Source organism: Brachyhypopomus gauderio, chromosome 12 (assembly GCF_052324685.1).
Source record: "Brachyhypopomus gauderio isolate BG-103 chromosome 12, BGAUD_0.2, whole genome shotgun sequence".
In the NCBI taxonomy this organism is placed as follows: Eukaryota; Metazoa; Chordata; class Actinopteri; order Gymnotiformes; family Hypopomidae; genus Brachyhypopomus; species Brachyhypopomus gauderio.
Window position 1 is genome coordinate 23414049 of NC_135222.1, and position 20000 is coordinate 23434048.

General features: G+C 46.7%; 1 protein-coding gene across 1 annotated transcript in view; it reads right to left on the minus strand.

The window, feature by feature from the left end:
- Positions 1 to 14413: 14413 nt before the first annotated feature.
- The window catches only part of ccdc102a (coiled-coil domain containing 102A), a 44042-nt gene continuing 38455 nt past the window's right edge, over positions 14414 to 20000 (minus strand). Inside the window, exon 9 of the mRNA XM_077023932.1 lies at positions 14414 to 15067. Within this exon, the coding sequence (XP_076880047.1) occupies positions 14929 to 15067 (139 nt within the window). The 3' untranslated portion in view covers positions 14414 to 14928. The remainder of the gene's footprint in view (positions 15068 to 20000) is intronic.

A 20000-nucleotide genomic window follows, 5' to 3' on the forward strand; every position in this document is an offset into this window, starting at 1 on the left:
AGTGTCTCCTTCACTCATTTCACACATCATGCACCAGGGACTGACTGAGTGAGAAAAAGATGCTAGTATTGGGAAATAAGATACAGATGAGTAGAAACAGGAATCCTCAAAAAGAAAGAAAAATCAATACACCAGTCTTAATATCTTACATCAAATATTTGTTTCCTGTGTAGTTGCATCAGACCTGACTAAATGAGCACACACATCTACCTGTAACTAGCACACACTTTGACTTTAGGATCTGTGGGACATCACGCCCCTGTACTTGTAAATGCTTCTGAAAACTGTTCTTGTGTGTGCCATGGTGATCTTTATCTGTGTGTTAAACTGTTCTTGTGTGTGCCATGGTGATCTTTATCTGTGTGTTAAACTGTTCTTGTGTGTGCCATGGTGATCTTTATCTGTGTGTTAAACTGTTCTTGTGTGTGCCATGGTGATCTTTATCTGTGTGTTAAACTGTTCTTGTGTGTGCCATGGTGATCTTTATCTGTGTGTTAAACTGTTCTTGTGTGTGCCATGGTGATCTTTATCTGTGTGTTAAACTGTTCTTGTGTGTGCCATGGTGATCTTTATCTGTGTGTTAAACTGTTCTTGTGTGTGCCATGGTGATCCTTATCTGTGTGTTAAATTCCTAATCTACAAACCGGATTCCAAAAAAGTTGGGACACTAAACAAATTGTGAATAAAAACTTCATGGAATGATGTGGAGATGACAAATGTCAATATTTTATTCGTAATAGAACATAGATGACAGATCAAAAGTTTAATTTGAGTAAATGTAACATTTTAAAGGAAAAATGTTGATTCAAAATTTCATGGCGTCAACAAATCCCAAAAAAGTTGGGACAAGGCCATTTTTACCACTGTGTGGCATCCCCCCTTGTTCTTACAACACTCAACAGACGTCTGGAGACAGAGACCAGTTTCTCAAGTTTAGAAATAGGAATGCTCTCCCATTCATATCTAATTCAGGCCTCTAACTCTTCAATCATCTTGGGCCTTCTTTGTAGCACCTTCCTCTTTATGATGCACCAAATGTTCTCTATAGGTGAAAGATCTGGACTGCAGGCTGGACACTTCAGTACCCGGATCTTCTCCTACGTAGCCATGATGTGGTGACTGCTGCAGAATGTGGTCTGGCATTATCTTGTTGAAAAATGCAGGATCATCCCTGAAAGAGACGACGTCTAGATGGGAGCAGATGTTGTTCTAGAACCTGAACATAGTTCTCTGCATTAATGGTGCCTTTCCAGACATGCAAGCTGCCCATGCCATAATCACTCATACAACCCCATATCATCAGTGATGCAGGCCTCTGAAGAGAGCGTTGATAACAACTTGGGTTATCCTTGTCATCTCTGGTCCGGATGACATGGCGTCCCAATGTTCCATAAAGAACTTAAAATCGTGACTCATCTGACCACAGAACAGTCTTCCATTTTGCCACACTCCATTTTAAATGACCAGTGGCCAAATGTCTGAGCTTGTGGAGTTTGCTTAGAAATGGCTTCCTCTTTGCACTGTAGAGTTTCAGCTGGCAACGGCGGATGACACGGTGGATTGTGTTCACTGACGATGCTTTCTGGAAGTTTTCCTGAGCCCATTCTGTTATTTCCTCTACAGTGGCATTCCTGTATGAGGTGCAGTGACGTTTAAGTACCCAGAGATCACAAGCATCCAGTAGAGTTTTACGGCCTTGACCCTTACGCACCGCGATTGTTCCAGATCCTCTGAATCTTTTGATGATGTTATGCACAGTTGATGATCATAACTTAAAAGTCTTTTCTATTTTATGCTGGGTAACACCATTCTGGTATTGCTGCTATCTTTCTGCGCAACAGTGGTGGAATTGGTGATCCTCTTACCATCTTGGCTTCAGAGAGACACTGACACTCTGAGAAGCTCTTTTATACCTAATCATGTTGACCTAATTAGTGTTAATTGGTCTTCCAGCTCTTTGTTATATGCTCAATTTCCTGTTTCTAGCCATTGCTACTTTTTTGGGATTTGTTGACACTGTGAAATTTTGAATCAACATATTTTTCCTGCAAATGTTACATTTACTCAGATTAAAATTTTGATCTGTCATCTGCACTCTATTATGAATAAAATATTGATATTTGCCATCTCCACATCATTCAGTTTTTATTCACAATTTGTTTAGTGTCCCAACCTTTTTGGAATCCTGTTAGTACCTCCAGTAGTGTTGTGGACGTTAACCCAACCTGGCCAACGTGCAGAATTCTGTGCTGTCTTTACATGTCCCTGCATGTCCCATCAACTGTGAATTATAACCCAAACGTGAGTATCCACCATTGGAATAGTATTCACCAAGAAAACCAAAATGCTCTGCTATTTGTGACCTCATTTCAAAGCAGCATCTCTGAGGTAGCAGTTATCATATACAAGTCTTTATTTAAATCTGCAGTGATAAACAAAAGCAGCTATTCACCCCCGACTTCAAAAACAGCAAGGTCATCTATTCAGTGCAGGGCTCTCATCCCCGTACTGTATGTAAACAGAAGCAGAGGAGGTGTGCAGCTTCAGGGTTGTTTAGATATTCACAGGGTTCCTGTGTCACGTTTGATGTGACATGCACACTGGGACTCAAACCACTGCACCATCACAAGTTCATTCCAACATGGGTTCTAACATCACCAGTAACTCAGGACTCAGAAGGCATTAGAACAGAAGACAGATCCACTTGGCCAACCGTGTATGACGAAGGAGGTTTATTGAGCTAGGACTGTTTGCATTCAGGGTCATCATGGTCATCATCATCATCATCATCATCATCATCATTTCTAAACAGTGTGTTGACAGGCAGGTCCAGAGTGTCAGAGACAGAACGGCAGTGACCTGTAAATGTGAAAATGAATCATAACAAAACCTGCTCCTGCAAGAAAATAAGACCCCCGCCACACAACCAGCCATCATCTGTTAGCTTTTCCCTCCACAGTATCATCAAGCAAAACTCCACACAAACTTAGAGCAGCACAGTTTAATTTGCATAAATGCATATATTCACGTATGGTGATAAAGTGTGGCCATGTAGCAAGCTGTGTTCAAGCTCTCAAAGAGTTGGAACAATTTGCACAAAATTAGAAAGAAAGGAAACATTGCAAACAGCTCTGATGCAAATGAAGGAAGCATGGGCTAGGAGCAGTAAGGAGGAGACATCCCCGCTGCTCGCCAAATTAGGTGGGAATGCCACGCTCATTTATTGCCAGATGGTTAATGTTGCCATTGGAGTTTCCATGCTGTTCAGAAATGATGAGTTGATATCCACCTTGTAGCCACAAGCAAAATGTGTTAAACGTCTCTCACATATGCAGCTCAGGGTGCCGTATTTATGATACATTTACGATATTTTGTCAGCCTAAGTTGTATTTTGTCAAGCTAATCTTGTAGTGTATCATCACGGCAGCACATCTTTCAGAGATAATAAGAGCAGCTGTTATATTGGGGAAGATGGATGGATGCAGAGAGAGAACACAGCTTGTAGTTTTAGAGAGAGAACACAGCTCGTAGTTTTAGAGAGAGGACACAGCCAGTAGTTTTAGAGAGAGGACACAGCCCGTAGTTTTAGACAGAGGACACAGCCCGTGGTTTTAGTGAGAGGACACAGCCCGTAGTTTTAGAGAGAGGACACAGCCCGTAGTTTTAGAGAGAAGACACAGCCCGTAGTTTTAGAGAGAGGACACAGCCCGTAGTTTTAGAGAGAAGACACAGCCCGTAGTTTTAGAGAGAGGACACAGCCCGTAGTTTTAGAGAGAGGACACAGCCCGTAGTTTTAGAGAGAAGACACAGCCCGTAGTTATAGAGAGAGGACACAGCCTATAGTTTTAGAGAGAGGACACAGCCCGTAGTTTTAGAGAGAGAGGACACAGCCCGTAGTTTTAGAGAGAGGACACAGCCCGTAGTTATAGAGAGAGGACACAGCCTATAGTTGTAGAGAGAGGACACAGCCCTTAGTTTTAGAGAGAGAGGACAGCGGGCTTAGTTTTATGAAGAGGGCTCTTCTGTCTCAGGACATGAATCTCTCGCTCGCTCTCTCACCAATTGCGACACAGAAGCAAATGGCTGAATCACCCACAGATTAATAAACTGCTCATTTGCATAGTAGTTTTAAAGAAATGAACAAAAGGTTTGACCTTTCAAGTCTTTCGTGTTTCTGTGAACTATCCAACCAACAGGATAGACTGACGTCCGATAAAGAAGAGTTGAAAGTGCAATGAATTCTCTCCCCCTCTTCTCTCTTAGTGTAGCGTGAAATGGCTAGTGCCCATCGTAATGAAATGTTATGATAAGTTTCTCACTGTAGTCTCATAACTGAAGCTCACTCAGCCCTAAAGAGATATCACCCTCAGCAGCCTTTTAAGTAGCATAATTCCAAGCCCGGTTAATCAGGAAGAGAGCATTTGCACAATTGTACTCGTTGTACCACCTGTACCATTCGAAGAAGTTAAAGATGCAGCATCCTTCATTTGCACAGTACTGTGCTAATTGGTCCAGGCATTGCCTACTGCATTTCTGCAGAGAAGTGTTGGGTGGACTCAGTTTTGCGCTACACTGCTGTCCCAGTGCCCGTGTCGTCCCCTGCTACCCCATATAACTCTCCTCCAGCGGGGCGTTATTACCGCACCTTCCAAACACCTCAGCTCCCCAACGCTTGACACCAACCTGCAGGACTGACCCGCAGTCAGGGGTTCCCGTCTCCTCCCTGTAAGAGGAGCAGGGCGTGACACTGGCCAGGGTTAATGTCCTGCGCAGGAAACCACTTGATCTTTTACTCTCTATAATTGCCCCTCAAGCTATGACAAGATAAATTAAAGATCAGCTTATTGCCTGAGACATTGTATGACCCCGCCAAACAGATCCTGACCCAAATCCTAATTCCAGGTGAAGTGAGATGGAATGACTAAAGTTGGTGTAAAAGGGTCAGTTATAACAGCACCTTTATGATAACCCAAACATGTATCCTGACCTTCCCGAGCAGAATTGTCTGTAATGTGCTAACAGTGGGTTCATCTATTATGTGATAACAGTGGGTTCATCTCGGCGCTGTAGCAGACGGCTGGCCCACCAGACCCTGACCTTGACCCCCCTCCCCCATTCTCCCCTCTCACTCTCACTCTCTCCCCATTCTCTCACCTCTCACTCTGCTCTCACTCTCCCCTCTCTCTCTCTCTCTCTCTCTCTCCATCCCCCTCTTCCCTCTTCCGTCCCAGTCTGACTGGTAGAGTGCAGGGCTACACCGGCTAGCTGGAATAATGACGCCTGAGGTGCTGGATGTGATTAATATGAATCAACGCTCAGCACCTTCCAAACAGCAGCGGTCCAGGTCTCCCTAACAGGCCCCAACAGGGCACTACGGATGAGGCATGGAGGAGAAACACTGGGTATTTATGAGGGACTAACGATCACCACCACACACTCCCAGACAGCCAAGATACCAAGTGCACCTGCAAACCTTCACTGAAGATGGAGGCCCAAACCGTAGCACTACACTGTAACTACACTCACACAACCAAACGAAAGAGTTACAGCAACTTCTAACAAAACATGTGAGGAGATATGTGTGTTTTGTTTTAAAGAAGCTAACAGGGATGGATTATTCATTCTTTCCAACACAATGTTGGAAAAGATTTAATCTTGACTTTATAAGTATTGACTATTAGTCATGCATGAGCTATCTTATGCTCTGCTAAAGATCAACATATTTCAACACGAATTTTAGGAAGTCTCATTTATCCTCCCCTCATACATTCATCCTTTCCTACCTTCCCCTCATTCATTCATCCTCCGCTCTTCTTCCCTCATTCACTTATCCTCCTCCCCCCTTATTCATTCATCTTGCTCTCCCCTCCCCTCATTAGTTCATCCTATCGTACTCCTTTTTCCTGGTCCCCTCTTGTTCGCTTTCGTTTGGCATGTTTGTGTGGATTTTGGCTATTGGCATATGCACTGAAGGAAAATCACCCTGTAACACAATTACAGGCAAATGGGCAACAGATGTGTTTTGTGGGTGAGTTTGTGCAAAGCTACAATCAACTCTGTTCATGCTGTTAGCCAGAAGAATAAACCACTGTCTTGTCTCTCATGTGTCATGACAAACTGGGTTGAGTGGAGCGGAGAGGCTACTGCCCTCTACTGCCCTGGGCTGGGCCCCCCATGAGCTACCGACACGCCCCACACCGACACTCCCAACACCGACACTACCAACACTGACACTGCTAACACTGACACTCCCAACACCGACACTCCCAACACCCCTAACACCGACACTCTCAACACCGACACTCCCAACACCGACACTCCTAACACTGACACTCCTAACACCCCTAACACCGACACTCCCAACACCCCTAACACCGACACTCCCCACACCGACACTCCCAACACCGACACTCCCAACACCGACACTCCCAACACTGACACTCCCAACACCGACACTCCCAACACCGACACTACCAACACTGACACTCCTAACACTGACACTCCTAACACCGACACTCCCAACACTGACACTCCTAACACTGACATTCCCAACACCGACACTCCTAACACTGACACATCTAACACTGACACTCCCAACACTGACACTCCTAACACTGACACTCCTAACACTGACACTCCCAACACTGACACTCCTAACACCGACACTCCTAACACTGACACTCCTAACACTGACACTCCCAACACCGACACTCCCAACACCCCTAACACTGACACTCCCCACACTGACACTCCCAACACCGACACTCCCAACACCGGCAATCCTCACACCAGCCCTCCCCACTAGCAGTTGGTTTTCTACTTCATCTGGCTGTTCACCAGATCTCTCCTCCAGTCTCCTCAGCCCAGGGCCAGATGAGCAAACGTTCTCCTCACATTTCAGATGTGTTTTAATGGGCGATGCAGAGCAGCAGTTATGTTTATATTCTGCAACAAACAGTGCGCTGGACATGGCGTCTCACCATCTGTCCCTCTGGCCAAAACGCAACCGAATAGATCAGCCGCCGTTGGACAGACACGAGGGAGGTCTACGTTGGGTGCCAGCTCATGAAAACGAAGCTTGATATATTCACCAATGATCTGTCGGTCTCTCCACAACTTTCTCCAGTCTAAAACGTCTCAGCAGCACATATGATTTACTGAGGCTCAGTATCCATCCATCCATGCATCTATCTATCCATCCATCCAAATGGTCCTCGATGTAAACAATAGTTATGTAAACTTCTTTCATTTGTGTATCCGACCACTCAAGGCCTTGTACTACACACAGAGCTTCCTTGCAAAGCGCAACAACATTGTTCCTAATCTCCTAGTTTGTATAGAGAACCCTTTGGCCTTACAAAAGGTGGGGGGCATATATTAAATCACGCATTGATTTCTTTGTTTGTGAGCAGTGTGGGCATGGAGGGGCCACTGGAACTGACAGCTGAGATTCATAACCAGTCGCTCTTCGTAATTCCTGCTGAAAAAAGTTCAGAATAGCGTGTTCTTCTGTTCTGCTGCTCCAGTTCTCGACAATTCTTTCACTGTTTTGCTAGATATACTGTATGAAGATTACTGTAAAGGTTTTATAGCACACCATAATTATATATGATCATGTATAAAATGTTCAATCAAAAAAAAAAAGAGTAATAATCCAGGTCTCAACCCTCCACTGGACGGTTCAAGAGTCCAGTGTGCAGGTCTTTAGCTGCGATTCAAAGACGTGTAGGACCGAGAAGCGGAAGGTCTTTAGCTGGTCTGAAGGCTAAAACAGACGAGATGTATTCAGAGTTGAGGCACTATTACACCTGCCAGTCCAGGATGACACAGTACCTGCACATGTAAAACAGGCCTTTAGATTTAATTAAAATTTTTATTATAGAAAAATAATTAAATATATATTAACTGAAAAATAAAATAATTTTGGTATCAGTATGCAGGCAGTCCAACCCCCACACTAATTTTAAATGACTACTCCCACTCCATCTGTTAAATGAAATACGCTTTCTAATTTAAAGAGCTTCTCGTTATTGGCTGGGGTCTGTGCAGGGAGGTTGGTGTCTGTGTCTCCTAATTTGCATATTAAATGGGCAGGAGAACAGGACGCTATGCTAACGAAGCAGGACGATTCTTTCAGAGTGCTGACAGACGCTGCATGTATGTAGAGTTGGCAGTGTGTGTTAATATAGCTGCTAATCCAGATTACAGCTCAATATCATCATTCTCCATTTCATATTGTTGCAGGTACATGATTTACATGAGGTACATGAGTTGCTTATAAAAATGAAATGTAATATCTTGGAGACTTGTCAGTATTACTCTGAAACTTTGTCATTGATGTTTGTGGAAACTGTGGGAGCAGTCCTAGTAAAAACCATCAGATGTTATAGACCAGACTCCTGTTTTTGTCATGTTCTGCTGATAAAGCTCTCCAAGGGAATCTTCTTGCCATATTCTAATTGAGGCGCCTGAACGAGACACTCGGTGAGTATTATATATTACATTATATTTCAAGTCATAACCTCAGCCTTTCTCACCAGAGGCAGCTGGTCAGGGGATCTCATGTTGGAAGACCTGTTTGAACTCACCCTTTGAGACATCAGTAAAACTAAGTAACAGCACACAAGTAAGTGGAGCAGAAGACGAGTACGTGGGGCAGAAGACGAGTACGTGGGGCAGAAGTCTTGCTAAAGCCTCCATCTCAGTGAAACAACAGGAATACAGTGTAATCCAGCTGCAGTAAGAGTGTCAGGGCAACAGGGCTGGGCAGACAGGAAGTATGAAGGTGTCATCTGATGGTCCGTGGCATTAAAACACAACAAGCCCACGTCTGAGCATCAAGCTCAAGGGCTTAGCAGCGCAGCAAACACTTCAGACTCTGAGAGGCTTCCACAAGCTTTGAATGTCTTCTCAGAGACTCAGAGACTGCCAGGACTAGCTGGAATTTAATAGACAGAGCGTGAACGCCAAGATGCTCTGGGTTACTTTTTTTTATGATGGAGACAACTTAGGTTTAGGGTTAGGCATTGTGACATTTTCTTAAGGATTCAGTGTCACTATCTGCCCCCTCAGAAAGGTTCAGATATACCCCATTGTCTGAGCTGCACACACAATACCTTCTCTACAATACAGGGCTCCTTCTGTTCCCACACATCCCTTTGTTTCTCTGTTGTTTTGCTGTGCTCTCCCACATCGTTCATCCTCATCCCAGCTCTGCTGCAGACAGACGTCCCACATCCCGCTGCTCTCTGCTGCCCCCTGGCTGTGGCGGTGTTTTCCCAGTCCCTGTCTTTGGTGGACACCATGTGAACATGCGTTTGAGTAGCCCATGAAGACCCATCAGGAAATCATACAAATCTGGCATCTTAAGGTACACACTTTTCTTTGTTTGTGTGGTTTCATTACGGCCGCCTGTTTTGCGACTGTAGATGGCCTCCATATGAGTGGGAGGTGGGAATTGTCCTTCAGTGATGAATCATTTTAATGTCCTTCACGTCAGTGGCAGTCTCATCAGAGCAGATAAAGACATCGATGAAGACGTTGAGCAGCTGTGAGTACACATGAGTCATGAGTACACAGTCATGCTGTCAGAGGTGTAACCTGTCAGAGGTGTAACCTGTCAGAGGCGTAACCTGTCAGAGGCGTAACCTGTCAGAGGTGTAACCTGTCAGAGGCGTAACCTGTCAGAGGCGTAACCTGTCAGAGGTGTAACCTGTCAGAGGCGTAACCTATCTTCAGACACAGGGGATTCATCTGGACATGGGCCCCCTCACGTGCAGTCCTCATAAAATCAGTGTAAAACCACACACCCCTGTCACTCTCCCAAGAGTGAGCGTAGCCCTGCCACCCTGCTGAGAGTGAACAGTATTAGGTCTGAGTACCCCCTTATCCCACAATAACAAAACATGTCAGTTAATAGGGTAGGACACAACAGAATTAAAACAGTGTAGGGTTGGCATTAGTTTCAAATATACATGAGCCCTTTTATCTCATAGAATATGTCCAAATTTGGATGTCTAATCTCCTTTTCTGAAGGTTCCTTCTGAACTGGCTGGTAGCTTCAACTCGCCCTGTGCACTGCAGTGACTGCGTTCCAGATCCATTAGCAGTGCACACGTTGGCGACGATTTCCTAATGAACTAATAATAAATTCTGTCATTCCCACTGGGGTCGGGGGGATGGGGAATTGCATAGCACTGCGCTGCGCTTCGCCGGGGCCTTAATGACCAGGTGTCAAGTGACAAAGTCTGTAATTATCCCTCACCATGGCAATCAAATTCTTGGAGACAGAAGAGGTGGGGAATTGAGAATTAACTAAGATGGCTGAAAACACCTCTCCTCGTGCACAGCTGCGCTTTCCTGCCCAGCCTCGACCCAATCGCAAGACTTCTGCTGGGTTTTAATTACTGGATTTACCGTCATCTCACTTCCAAGTTCAAATCTCAGACACCCAACAGACAGAAGCCATGAGCTGGTCTGAAGTAAATCCAGCCCGATTCTGAGAGACATCCTCAGTGTCCAAGCGGGTCTGGCACAAGCCAGCACAAGCTCACCATGCAGATCAGCTCAGGTTAGTGTACAGGATCGGCATGGCGAAGGAACAGGTTCAGGACAGACTACTGCAGGGGTTAGACATGGCTCACAAACACGGAGACATGAGCCCATCCTGATATCCGATGGGCTCTGACGTCTGATGCTGTATGTCCATCACTCTCAGCCTAAACAGATCGCTCTCCGTCCATGTGTGAGTAATATATGATTACAGATTATATTGATTAAAGAGATACTGAGATATTTCCCTTTAATCATCAATACAGTTAGTTAAACGTTCGTCTAACATTATGATCAACAGATACAGATCGTTCTTTATCTGGCTGAACTAGGAATGGAAACAGTGCTGCAATAGGGAGACGGTGTTGGAACTAATGACACTGAATTGTTCTCCAATTTTAATCTTTTTTAGAGGTGTAAAAGTCCATGAAAGCTCTGTAGCTCATGTCCTACTGGGGTTGGTCAGCTGTCAGATCCTTAAGAGGCTGGAAATCAGACAGCAGTGAGCTAAGCACAGCATGGATGTTCAGTGCAGCCTTTGACACACAACAAGAAATGCTGCATCTCTGATAAAAGAGAAGGCAAACTGTGTTTTTCGTGCACCGCTGTTACACTGCAGAACTGTCAGAGTGAAGGAGTCTGACGCTGACAGGGTTGCAGAGTTTACACCGTCGCTATTTTTGGGGAGAGATGTCAGTTTGAGGATCTAATTCTGGCCTGTGTCACTCCACACATAATAGGGACGTGTTTTACCCTTTTTATCTGGTGGGTCTGGCCACTCCCCCCAGCAGAAGTGCCACCTGGCCGAGACGTCCTGGCTGGGCTCAGGGCTGAAGGCCTCTCGTACATCCTGAACATCTTCTGACATTTAGAAAATCACGGTCAGAAACCTCGATGTGACCCTGGTACAAATTATTCAGTTAATGCGGTAGTCTATTAAACTGTTTTTACAACAAAGCGTACTGGGTTAAAGCAGAGATGGTTTTATGAGGTCATCTGCTCTGATGTCTGCCCTTTAGTTTATAAACATACCTTTTCAAACAAGACTGTGTGTGTGTGTGTGTGTGTGTGTGTGTGTGTGTGTGTGTGTTCTACCCTCAAGTGCAACATCTGGATTTCTAAGTCATGCATCTCCAGCTGTGATAACATCAGTGCAACAAGACCGTATGTCATGAAAAAATTCTCAAAGACAAAACTATCTGCTACATATCAAAATAATGACAGAAAAACAATCTCTCACACATGTATGGACACACACATCCACGTACACACACACACACTGCAGAGAGACACTTGTAGCTTAAAGTGAATGTTTGGCTGACCCTCTTGCACAGTTATGCTCCGATTAATGTAATCTGTGTTCTTTCCGCCCGAGAGACGTTAAACATTGTAATGTGAAAGGCAGAATACAGCAGCCACTGAAGAACATAATAAATTCTGAGCAGACAGACATGCACCTCTGCAGGGTAAACGCGAAGGAGAAGGAACCGCCACAAATATACGAAACATCGCTTACATCAACAAAGAGGCAAAACGCGTGTACCAGGTGAAGTGTGTGGAGTTTGCCCTCGCTGATTGGGCTTGGTCCGTGAGAAATCAACTGGAACACCTAAATGCCACACCAGCCCACGTTGCCGTCAGGCTGTGACCCTGTGACCGACTCAAACAGCCACTGGAGCAGCTCTCTTCCATGAATGAATGAACGTTCAGTTTGTATAGCGCCTTTCAAGATACTCGAGGTCGCTTTACAACTTTAACACAGGTACAAGTCTTACACGACCAATCACACACCGGTGAGAAGCGGCAGCCAATTGCACAAGGCGTCCTCTCTACTGGAAACCACAGCCCCCTGGGGGACTGAATGGGGTGCAGGAAGGGGAGAGAGGACAGACCCTAGTGGCAGAACACCATCCACCACTGGGCATACAAGCACACACACACATTCATACACACACTCTCAGACAACACTTTTTATTGGACATGAAGACACACACAGTCACACACTCAAGGAGAATTTGTCAGGGACCGCCAATTTACCTGGCCTCCATGTTTTTGGATAGAGGGTCCAGATAGCTGTCCTGGGGTTGCTGCTCTCAGCAGAGCGGTCTCGCTGTGCCAGAGAGAAAAGACGGAGGGAGAAGACCAACGCTCCGTCCTGAAACTCACTACATTTCTGTTGTGCTGACACAGTAGTGCGAGATCCTGCGAGAGAGTGTGTCTCTGCGGGGACAACAGTGACAGGACGATGTTCCTCCCAATGTCAGAGTCATTACCTGGGACGGCGTGTGCTACGGAGTGTCATGCAGTTAACACTCAGAATGAAACTCATTCAACCTCCATTTCAGCAGCAGGTGAAAGGGGCGTGAGGAGCTTGAGACGTGGACAACGGCACGATGTGAAATGGCTGAATGGAGACTGTTCTCTTAGACAAAGACTACATTACCCATCAGGCCCTTAAGGTCACGATGAGGACACACTACGCTGGATATGAGTGTGTCAGCTAAGACCCTATGCCTGTTCGCATGGCTAGAGAGAAAGACACTGTCAGCAACGGTCACACACTGGGGAAAGTGTGTGTGTGTGTGTGTGTGTGTGTGTGTGTGTGTGCAAGGCCAGGCTAAGGTTGCTGAGCAACATCTCATGTGCCTTCTTTGTCTGAGATGCTCCTGTGGAGGAGAATCATCACTTTTATTTCAGCTGTTGTGTCTGCATGAAGACGTGTAGCCCACGTTTCCTAGTCCGACTACATCAAACATCACGTCACCCAAACTCTTACTGCGCTCAGACAAGAGTGGCTCTGGGGGTCACAGAGACGGGGCAGTCCAGAGCTATAAGAAAAAAACTTCATGCACAGCAATGCACTTTGCCCCTTGTCATGTGACTCTTTTGTTTCTCCCTTGTCGGTATCCTCTGTTTTCAAACGAGACTCCAGGGTGGAATGTAGTGCTTCTCCTGACCTGTTCAACAGCACACTGGGTCTCCAGCTGACCTCTTACAGCACACTGGGTCATCCCTGGTTTTGCCACTGGACACTCCCCACCCAGGCAGCCCACACCATTATGTCCCATTAAGAAGAGTGCAGCAACACGTAAACACGTACAGGACGTGGAACAGACAGGACCCTGCAAGGCTGAGGGGTTGTTTTGATGTAGCGGGAAGCTTCCTGCCCAACACACTCCAGCTGACTCACACGGTGCAGCCCAGAGCTGAATGTGTGCAGGAACAGTCTGACCTCTACAGTGTGGCCACAGCTGGACACCTCGATCTACGGCAGTGTGTTTAATCAGCCTGTGCTCCAGTGGATCTCAGCACTAGATAACACTGCTTGGCCGTCTCACCCAGGCACTGACAGACAAGTCCCTGATGTTAAAGCTCCCGTAATTTCTCAGCAGCCTGGAGCCTGACGTGTGCTAGATAAGGCAAGTGAGGCTGAGATCAGATCTGTGGGTGTCGCTGGAGGTCGAGGGGACAGATCGGAGGTCCTCTTCACCCCCAGCTCACTGGTGACCTTCACTGGGGCCACCCAGAAGGTCAGAGTTAGGGTCAGGGTCACATGCCTTAGATGCCCCACGCTGTCTCACCATACACAGCAATAAACAAGATACCCCAGCCAGACACCCCAGGCAGAGTTACACCATAGACAGAGTGACTCCCAAGAGTGACACCCCAGCCAGAATGTGACACATCGGCCACACACACACACACACACACACACACACACACACACACACACACACACACACACACACACACACACACACACACACACACGCATGCACACACACCCGTGTACACACATACACACACACACAACCACCTGCACACACTTTTGACACTTAAAAACGAAGACACAAGCAATGTATATACACACTTAACATTTATAGTGCTAAATACAAAAAGAAATCAAATAAAACACACTGTAATACGGACAAAATTACATACAAAAAAAACATAAAACCTGATAAATATTTTTCACCATGACCAGTAAAAATGTCCCTGTGGAAAATGAGTCTGTATTGGTCCCTGTTACTGATGTAGCTTCCAGAGTTAATCTTATTGCTTAGATGGATGTAGTCAACTCATAACTGACAACAGCGCATGACCTGTATGACCACACCCTCCACCCCACAGACGGGGCAGCAGGTGTAGCAGTAAGGTGGAGGTGATGGGGCAGTCTTGTGTTACCCTCCAGCCCTTTGTTAACGCTACTACATAGGTGACCACAGAGAACCGCTGCTGTCACCATGATCCATCATCCAGGAAGTCCAGGTCCTCTGGTTTGGACGGGGATGGGGTCGCTAACCCAGCTCAGGTTACGGATTCTGAAATACAGGACAAGGATTCGTGGGGGTGCTGTACATTCACGGGGGTCAGAGGTCAGGCGATCTGAAGCTGAAGCTCGTCTTCCTCCTCATCGGGGTCACTGGGCGGAGCGTCCGGGTCGTCAGGCCCAAAGCGTGACGAGGCAGAACTTCTCATCTTGCCAAACAAGTTGGGGTTCTGCTGCCTCCTCAGCCTGTGGGAGACAACAGAGGGCAAACTGAGGTGCGCACACAGCTGCACACCTAATTCACTCCAACATAACACTCTCCCACTTCACAATACTCACTCTGACTCCACATATCACTCTCCCCAGTCACAATACTCACTCTTATGTGACTCAACACGTTACCTGGGCACAAACATGCACATGTATGCAGCCCTGTTCTCACACACACACACACACACACACACACACACACACACACACACACACACACACACACACACACTCCCGCGCTCTGCAGCACACATGTCTATCTGCAGCACAGTATATCTATATCTTCATATTTTGTGCAAGACACAACAACCTAATCTCCCACAGATCTGTCTTCAGACCCTACCTGCCCTTTGAGATGCATGCTAAACCTGCTAACTTCCTGGGTAAACACCCACCCGACACGCGCCCGACACGCACCCTCTCAGACAGAATGAGGGACGGCATGGGACGGTGGGGGTGGGTGGGTGTTGGAGGTCAGAGGTGGGGGGGTTAATGCGAGCTGGAAAGGTGGAGACAGAGAAAGAGGGAGAGAGAGAGAGAGAGAGAGACAGGGTGAGAGAGAGCAAGAGAGAGAGAGAGAGCAAGAGAGAGCACAAGAGCAAGAGAGACAGAGTGAAAGAGCGAGAGTGAGAGAGAGAGAGAGAGAGAGAGACTTCACGATGACTCACACAGATGATCAATAATGTGCTTTTATGAGCAGTTCTCCTGACCTCAGGCTTCTCAGAACTCTGCTGACGTGTTCATTTAGCTGTAATGGACACTGTAGCTCACTTACCAACTTACCAAGCTATACTGACACATGTTTTAATGCCCATGTACCAACAGGACCTCTAATGTTTCAGAGAATATCATCATCTTTGGAAAACATTGTGCAGAGCTAAATGTAAGGCATTTGGGGATTTTATAGACATCAAATCATCTTACCAATTGCACCAATTATTGAATTACTAAAAAAGAATGACTGTGTTTATGACTTAATATGACAGAGACAGAGAGACAGACGTAGTGAGACAGAGTGACAGAGACAGAATACTAGTGAGACAGGATGACAGAGAGACAGAAGTAGTGAGACAGAGTGACAGAGAGACAGAAGAACTAGTGAGACAGAGTGACAGAAGTAGTGAGACAGAGTGACAGAGATAGAAGTAGTGGGACAGAGTGAGAGAGAGACAGAAGTAGTGAGACAGTGAGAGAGACAGAAGTAGTGAGATAGAGTGAGAGAGAGAAGTAGTGAGACAGTGACAGAGAGACAGACGTAGTGAGACAGAGTGACAGAGACAGAACACTAGTGAGACAGGATGACAGAGAGACAGAAGTAGTGAGACAGAGTGACAGAGACAGAAGGAGTGAGACAGTGACAGAGACAGAAGAAGTAGTGAGACAGTAAGACAGAGTGTGGAGGGAGGGTGGAGTGTGTGGAGAGTGTGAAGGGAGTGTGTAGAGAGTGTGGAGAGTGTGTGTGGAGAGTGTGGAGGGAGTGTGGAGAGTGTGGAGTGTGTGTGTGGAGAGTGTGGAGGGAGTGTGGAGAGTGTGGAGTGTGTGTGTGGAGAGTGTGGAGGGAGTGTGGAGAGTGTGGAGTGTGTGTGTGGAGAGTGTGGAGGGAGTGTGTGGAGAGTGTGGAGGGAGTGTGGAGTGTGTGGAGAGTGTGGAGGGAGTGTGGAGAGTGTGGAGGGAGTGTGGAGTGTGTGGAGAGTGTGGAGGGAGTGTGGAGTGTGTGTGTGTGGAGAGTGTGGAGGGAGTGTGGAGAGTGTGGAGGGAGTGTGGAGTGTGTGGAGAGTGTGGAGTGAGTCATGGTTGCTGTTCAGTCCAACATTGTTCCACATCTACATCAATGAACTGGACACCATTTTAGAACACACTGCTCTCCCCCACAGTGTCCCCCAGAGTGTCCCACAGTGTCCCCCACAGTGTCCCCCAGAGTGTCCCACAGAGTCCCCCAGAGTCCCATGTTACTGTGCGTCTGTGTGTATAGGGGCACTCAAACTGAAAGTGTGAGCAGTAGAACACCCAGCTAAATGATGCACAATGAATATAGTAAAAATGTCCTGCAAGTCCACAGAAAAACACCAGTTCATGTCTGTAGAGTTGAATCAGGCCAGTGGCAACTATTACTCAAACGCTCAACTCACAGCTACTGCTATTAAACACAGAACCACGCTGACAGAGCCCAGCCTCGCGAACGCTGCCTGGCATCCAGACCGGCCCATCAGAAAGAATCAGGAAGTCCAGAGAGCAGAGACGCTGCCAGCAGTCAGTGCAGAGATAGATCTACTCATGAGGAGACATCTACACATTTTATTTTACAAATAATGTCGCTGTTGAAACCCACTTGTCTTCTAAAGAGAAAGGAAAGAAAGCAGCACTGCCTGCCACAACATTACAATACACACACACACACACATGCATGCATATGCGCACACAACATGTATCCACATGAATGCCCACACACACACGCACACATACACGCACACACACACGCACACACACAGGCCTCTAATCCCCCCTTAATGCAGGCTTACACACACTATCGTTTAAAAACAGACATATTTGTTGGAGACATAATCCAACACTGGGCTCCTTTAAGAAGGTTTGGGGTTGAAATCTCCTTATTACGATGGCTACCTAACAAAAAACCCTAAATCTCAATTGGTTACTATTATCGTTATCATGCATTAAAGTTTAACCACTTAGGTACAATTTATGAATTTATGAATGACCTACTGAATGTGGTCTAGTACTGTACTGAATGTGGTCTAGCACTGGCCTACTGAATGTAGTCTAATTCGGACCTACTGAATATGGTCTAGTACTGGCATACTGAATGTGGTCTAGTACTGGCCTACTGGATGTGGTCTAGTACTGACCTACTGAATGTGGTCTAGTAGTGGCCTACTGAATGTGGTTTAGTACTGACCTACTGAATGTGGTCTAGTACTGGCCTACTGAATGTAGTCTAATTCTGACCTACTGAATGTAGTCTAATTCTGACCTACTGAATGTGGTCTAGTACTGGCTTACTGAATGTGGTCTAGTACTGACCTACTGAATGTGGTCTAGTAGTGGCCTACTGAATGTGGTTTAGTACTGGCCTACTGAATGTGGTTTAGTACTGGCCTACTGAATGTGGTTTAGTACTGGCTTACTGAATGTGGTCTAGTACTGACCTACTGAATGTGGTCTAGCACTGAGCTACTGAATGTGGTCTAGTACTGGCCTTCTGAATGTGATCTAGTACTGGCCTACTAAATGTGGTCTAGTACTGGCCTACTGAATGTGGTCTAATTCTGGCCTACTGAATGTGGTCTAGCAGTGGCCTACTGAATGTGGTTTAGTACTGGCTTACTGAATGTGGTCTAGCAGTGAGCTACTGAATGTGGTTTAGTACTGGCCTACTGAATGTGGTCTAGTACTGGCCTACTGAATGTCTAGTGCACAACAATGTAATAAATCACTGCACACTTCATCAGCACCCTAACATCAACTCCTCCCCTGTCACCTTGGCAACCCCCACCAGAATCATCCTCTACCAGGCCACCTCCCATTTCCATGGCAACCTTGGACAAGTGCTATGCTCCATCTGTCGCCCTAACAACCCAAGACCTGCTCCTCCCACTGCCACATCACCATGGTTACGGTAAACCCCAGGCCGCCTTTCAGAAGGGGTGGCCTTTAATTCATTCCTGTGTTTAAGACCCCCTTGTGGGCTGCTCCTCCCCTTTCCTCCCCTCCTCTCCTCCTCTCCTCCCCTCTCCTCCTCCTCTCCTCCCCTCTCCCACCTGAATAGTGGTGTTTCATTCTACTGAGGCTAACTGGTTCACCCTCTTTAGAGAGATGCACACAGACCCAGAACGTCTCCACAAAACACTTAGATCTGTGCCCAGTTTAAAGCCAAACCACTGCACAAAGCCCTCAATACCGGTCCAAACTGGCCTATGTAGCTGACTACATCTGGTGTACATACATGTCAACTGATACAGCTTCATTTCTTACTTAATATCAGCTGATAATTTGGACACGCTGGATACATTTGGATAAACTCTAAAACCTTCCCCCTACACCCTCCATTTAGTCATGAATTAAGTTTTTTGGATTGAGTCAATGAAAAAAAATTTGTGTGATTGATTAATTCAATTTTATTACATTGAGCCAATGCTTTATTTTTTTCAGTGTAAGCAAAAAGCCCAAATAAATTCATGGTCTCTTAAAATACATCAGCCGTGTGACTGGGGTGAGCGGTGTGACTGGGGTCAGCAGTGTGACTGGAGTCAGTGTGACTGGGGTCAGTGGTGGGTCAGTAGTGTGACTGGGGTGAGCTGTGTGACTGGGGTCAGTGGTGGGTCAGCGGTGTGATTGGGGTGAGCGTTGTGACTGGGGTGAGCGGTGTGACTGGGGTCAGTGGTGTGACTGGGGTGAGCGGTGTGACTGGGGTCAGTGGTATGACTGGGGTCAGTGGTGTGACTGGGGTCAGCGGTGTGACTGGGGTGAGCCGTGTGACTGGGGTCAGTGGTGGGTCAGTGGTGTGACTGGGGTGAGCGGTGTGACTGGGGTGAGCTGTGTGACTGGGGTCAGCCGTGTGACTGGGGTCAGTGATGGGGTCAGTGGTGTGACTGGGGTGAGCGGTGTGACTGGGGTGAGCGGTGTGACTGGGGTCAGCGGTGTGACTGGGGTCAGCGGTGTGACTGGGGTCAGCGGTGTGACTGGGGTGAGCTGTGTGACTGGGGTGAGCTGTGTGACTGGGGCATGGGTTAAAGCAAGAAATTTTCATTTGACTGAAAATTTTTCGTGGCAAATGACAATGCCAGTAATTATCATGGCCTGGCGATTAGGGAACTGGTCTTGTGACCGGTGGGTCGTGGGTTCGATTCCCAGACCTGAGGCCATGACCGAGATGCCCCTGAGCAAGACCCTT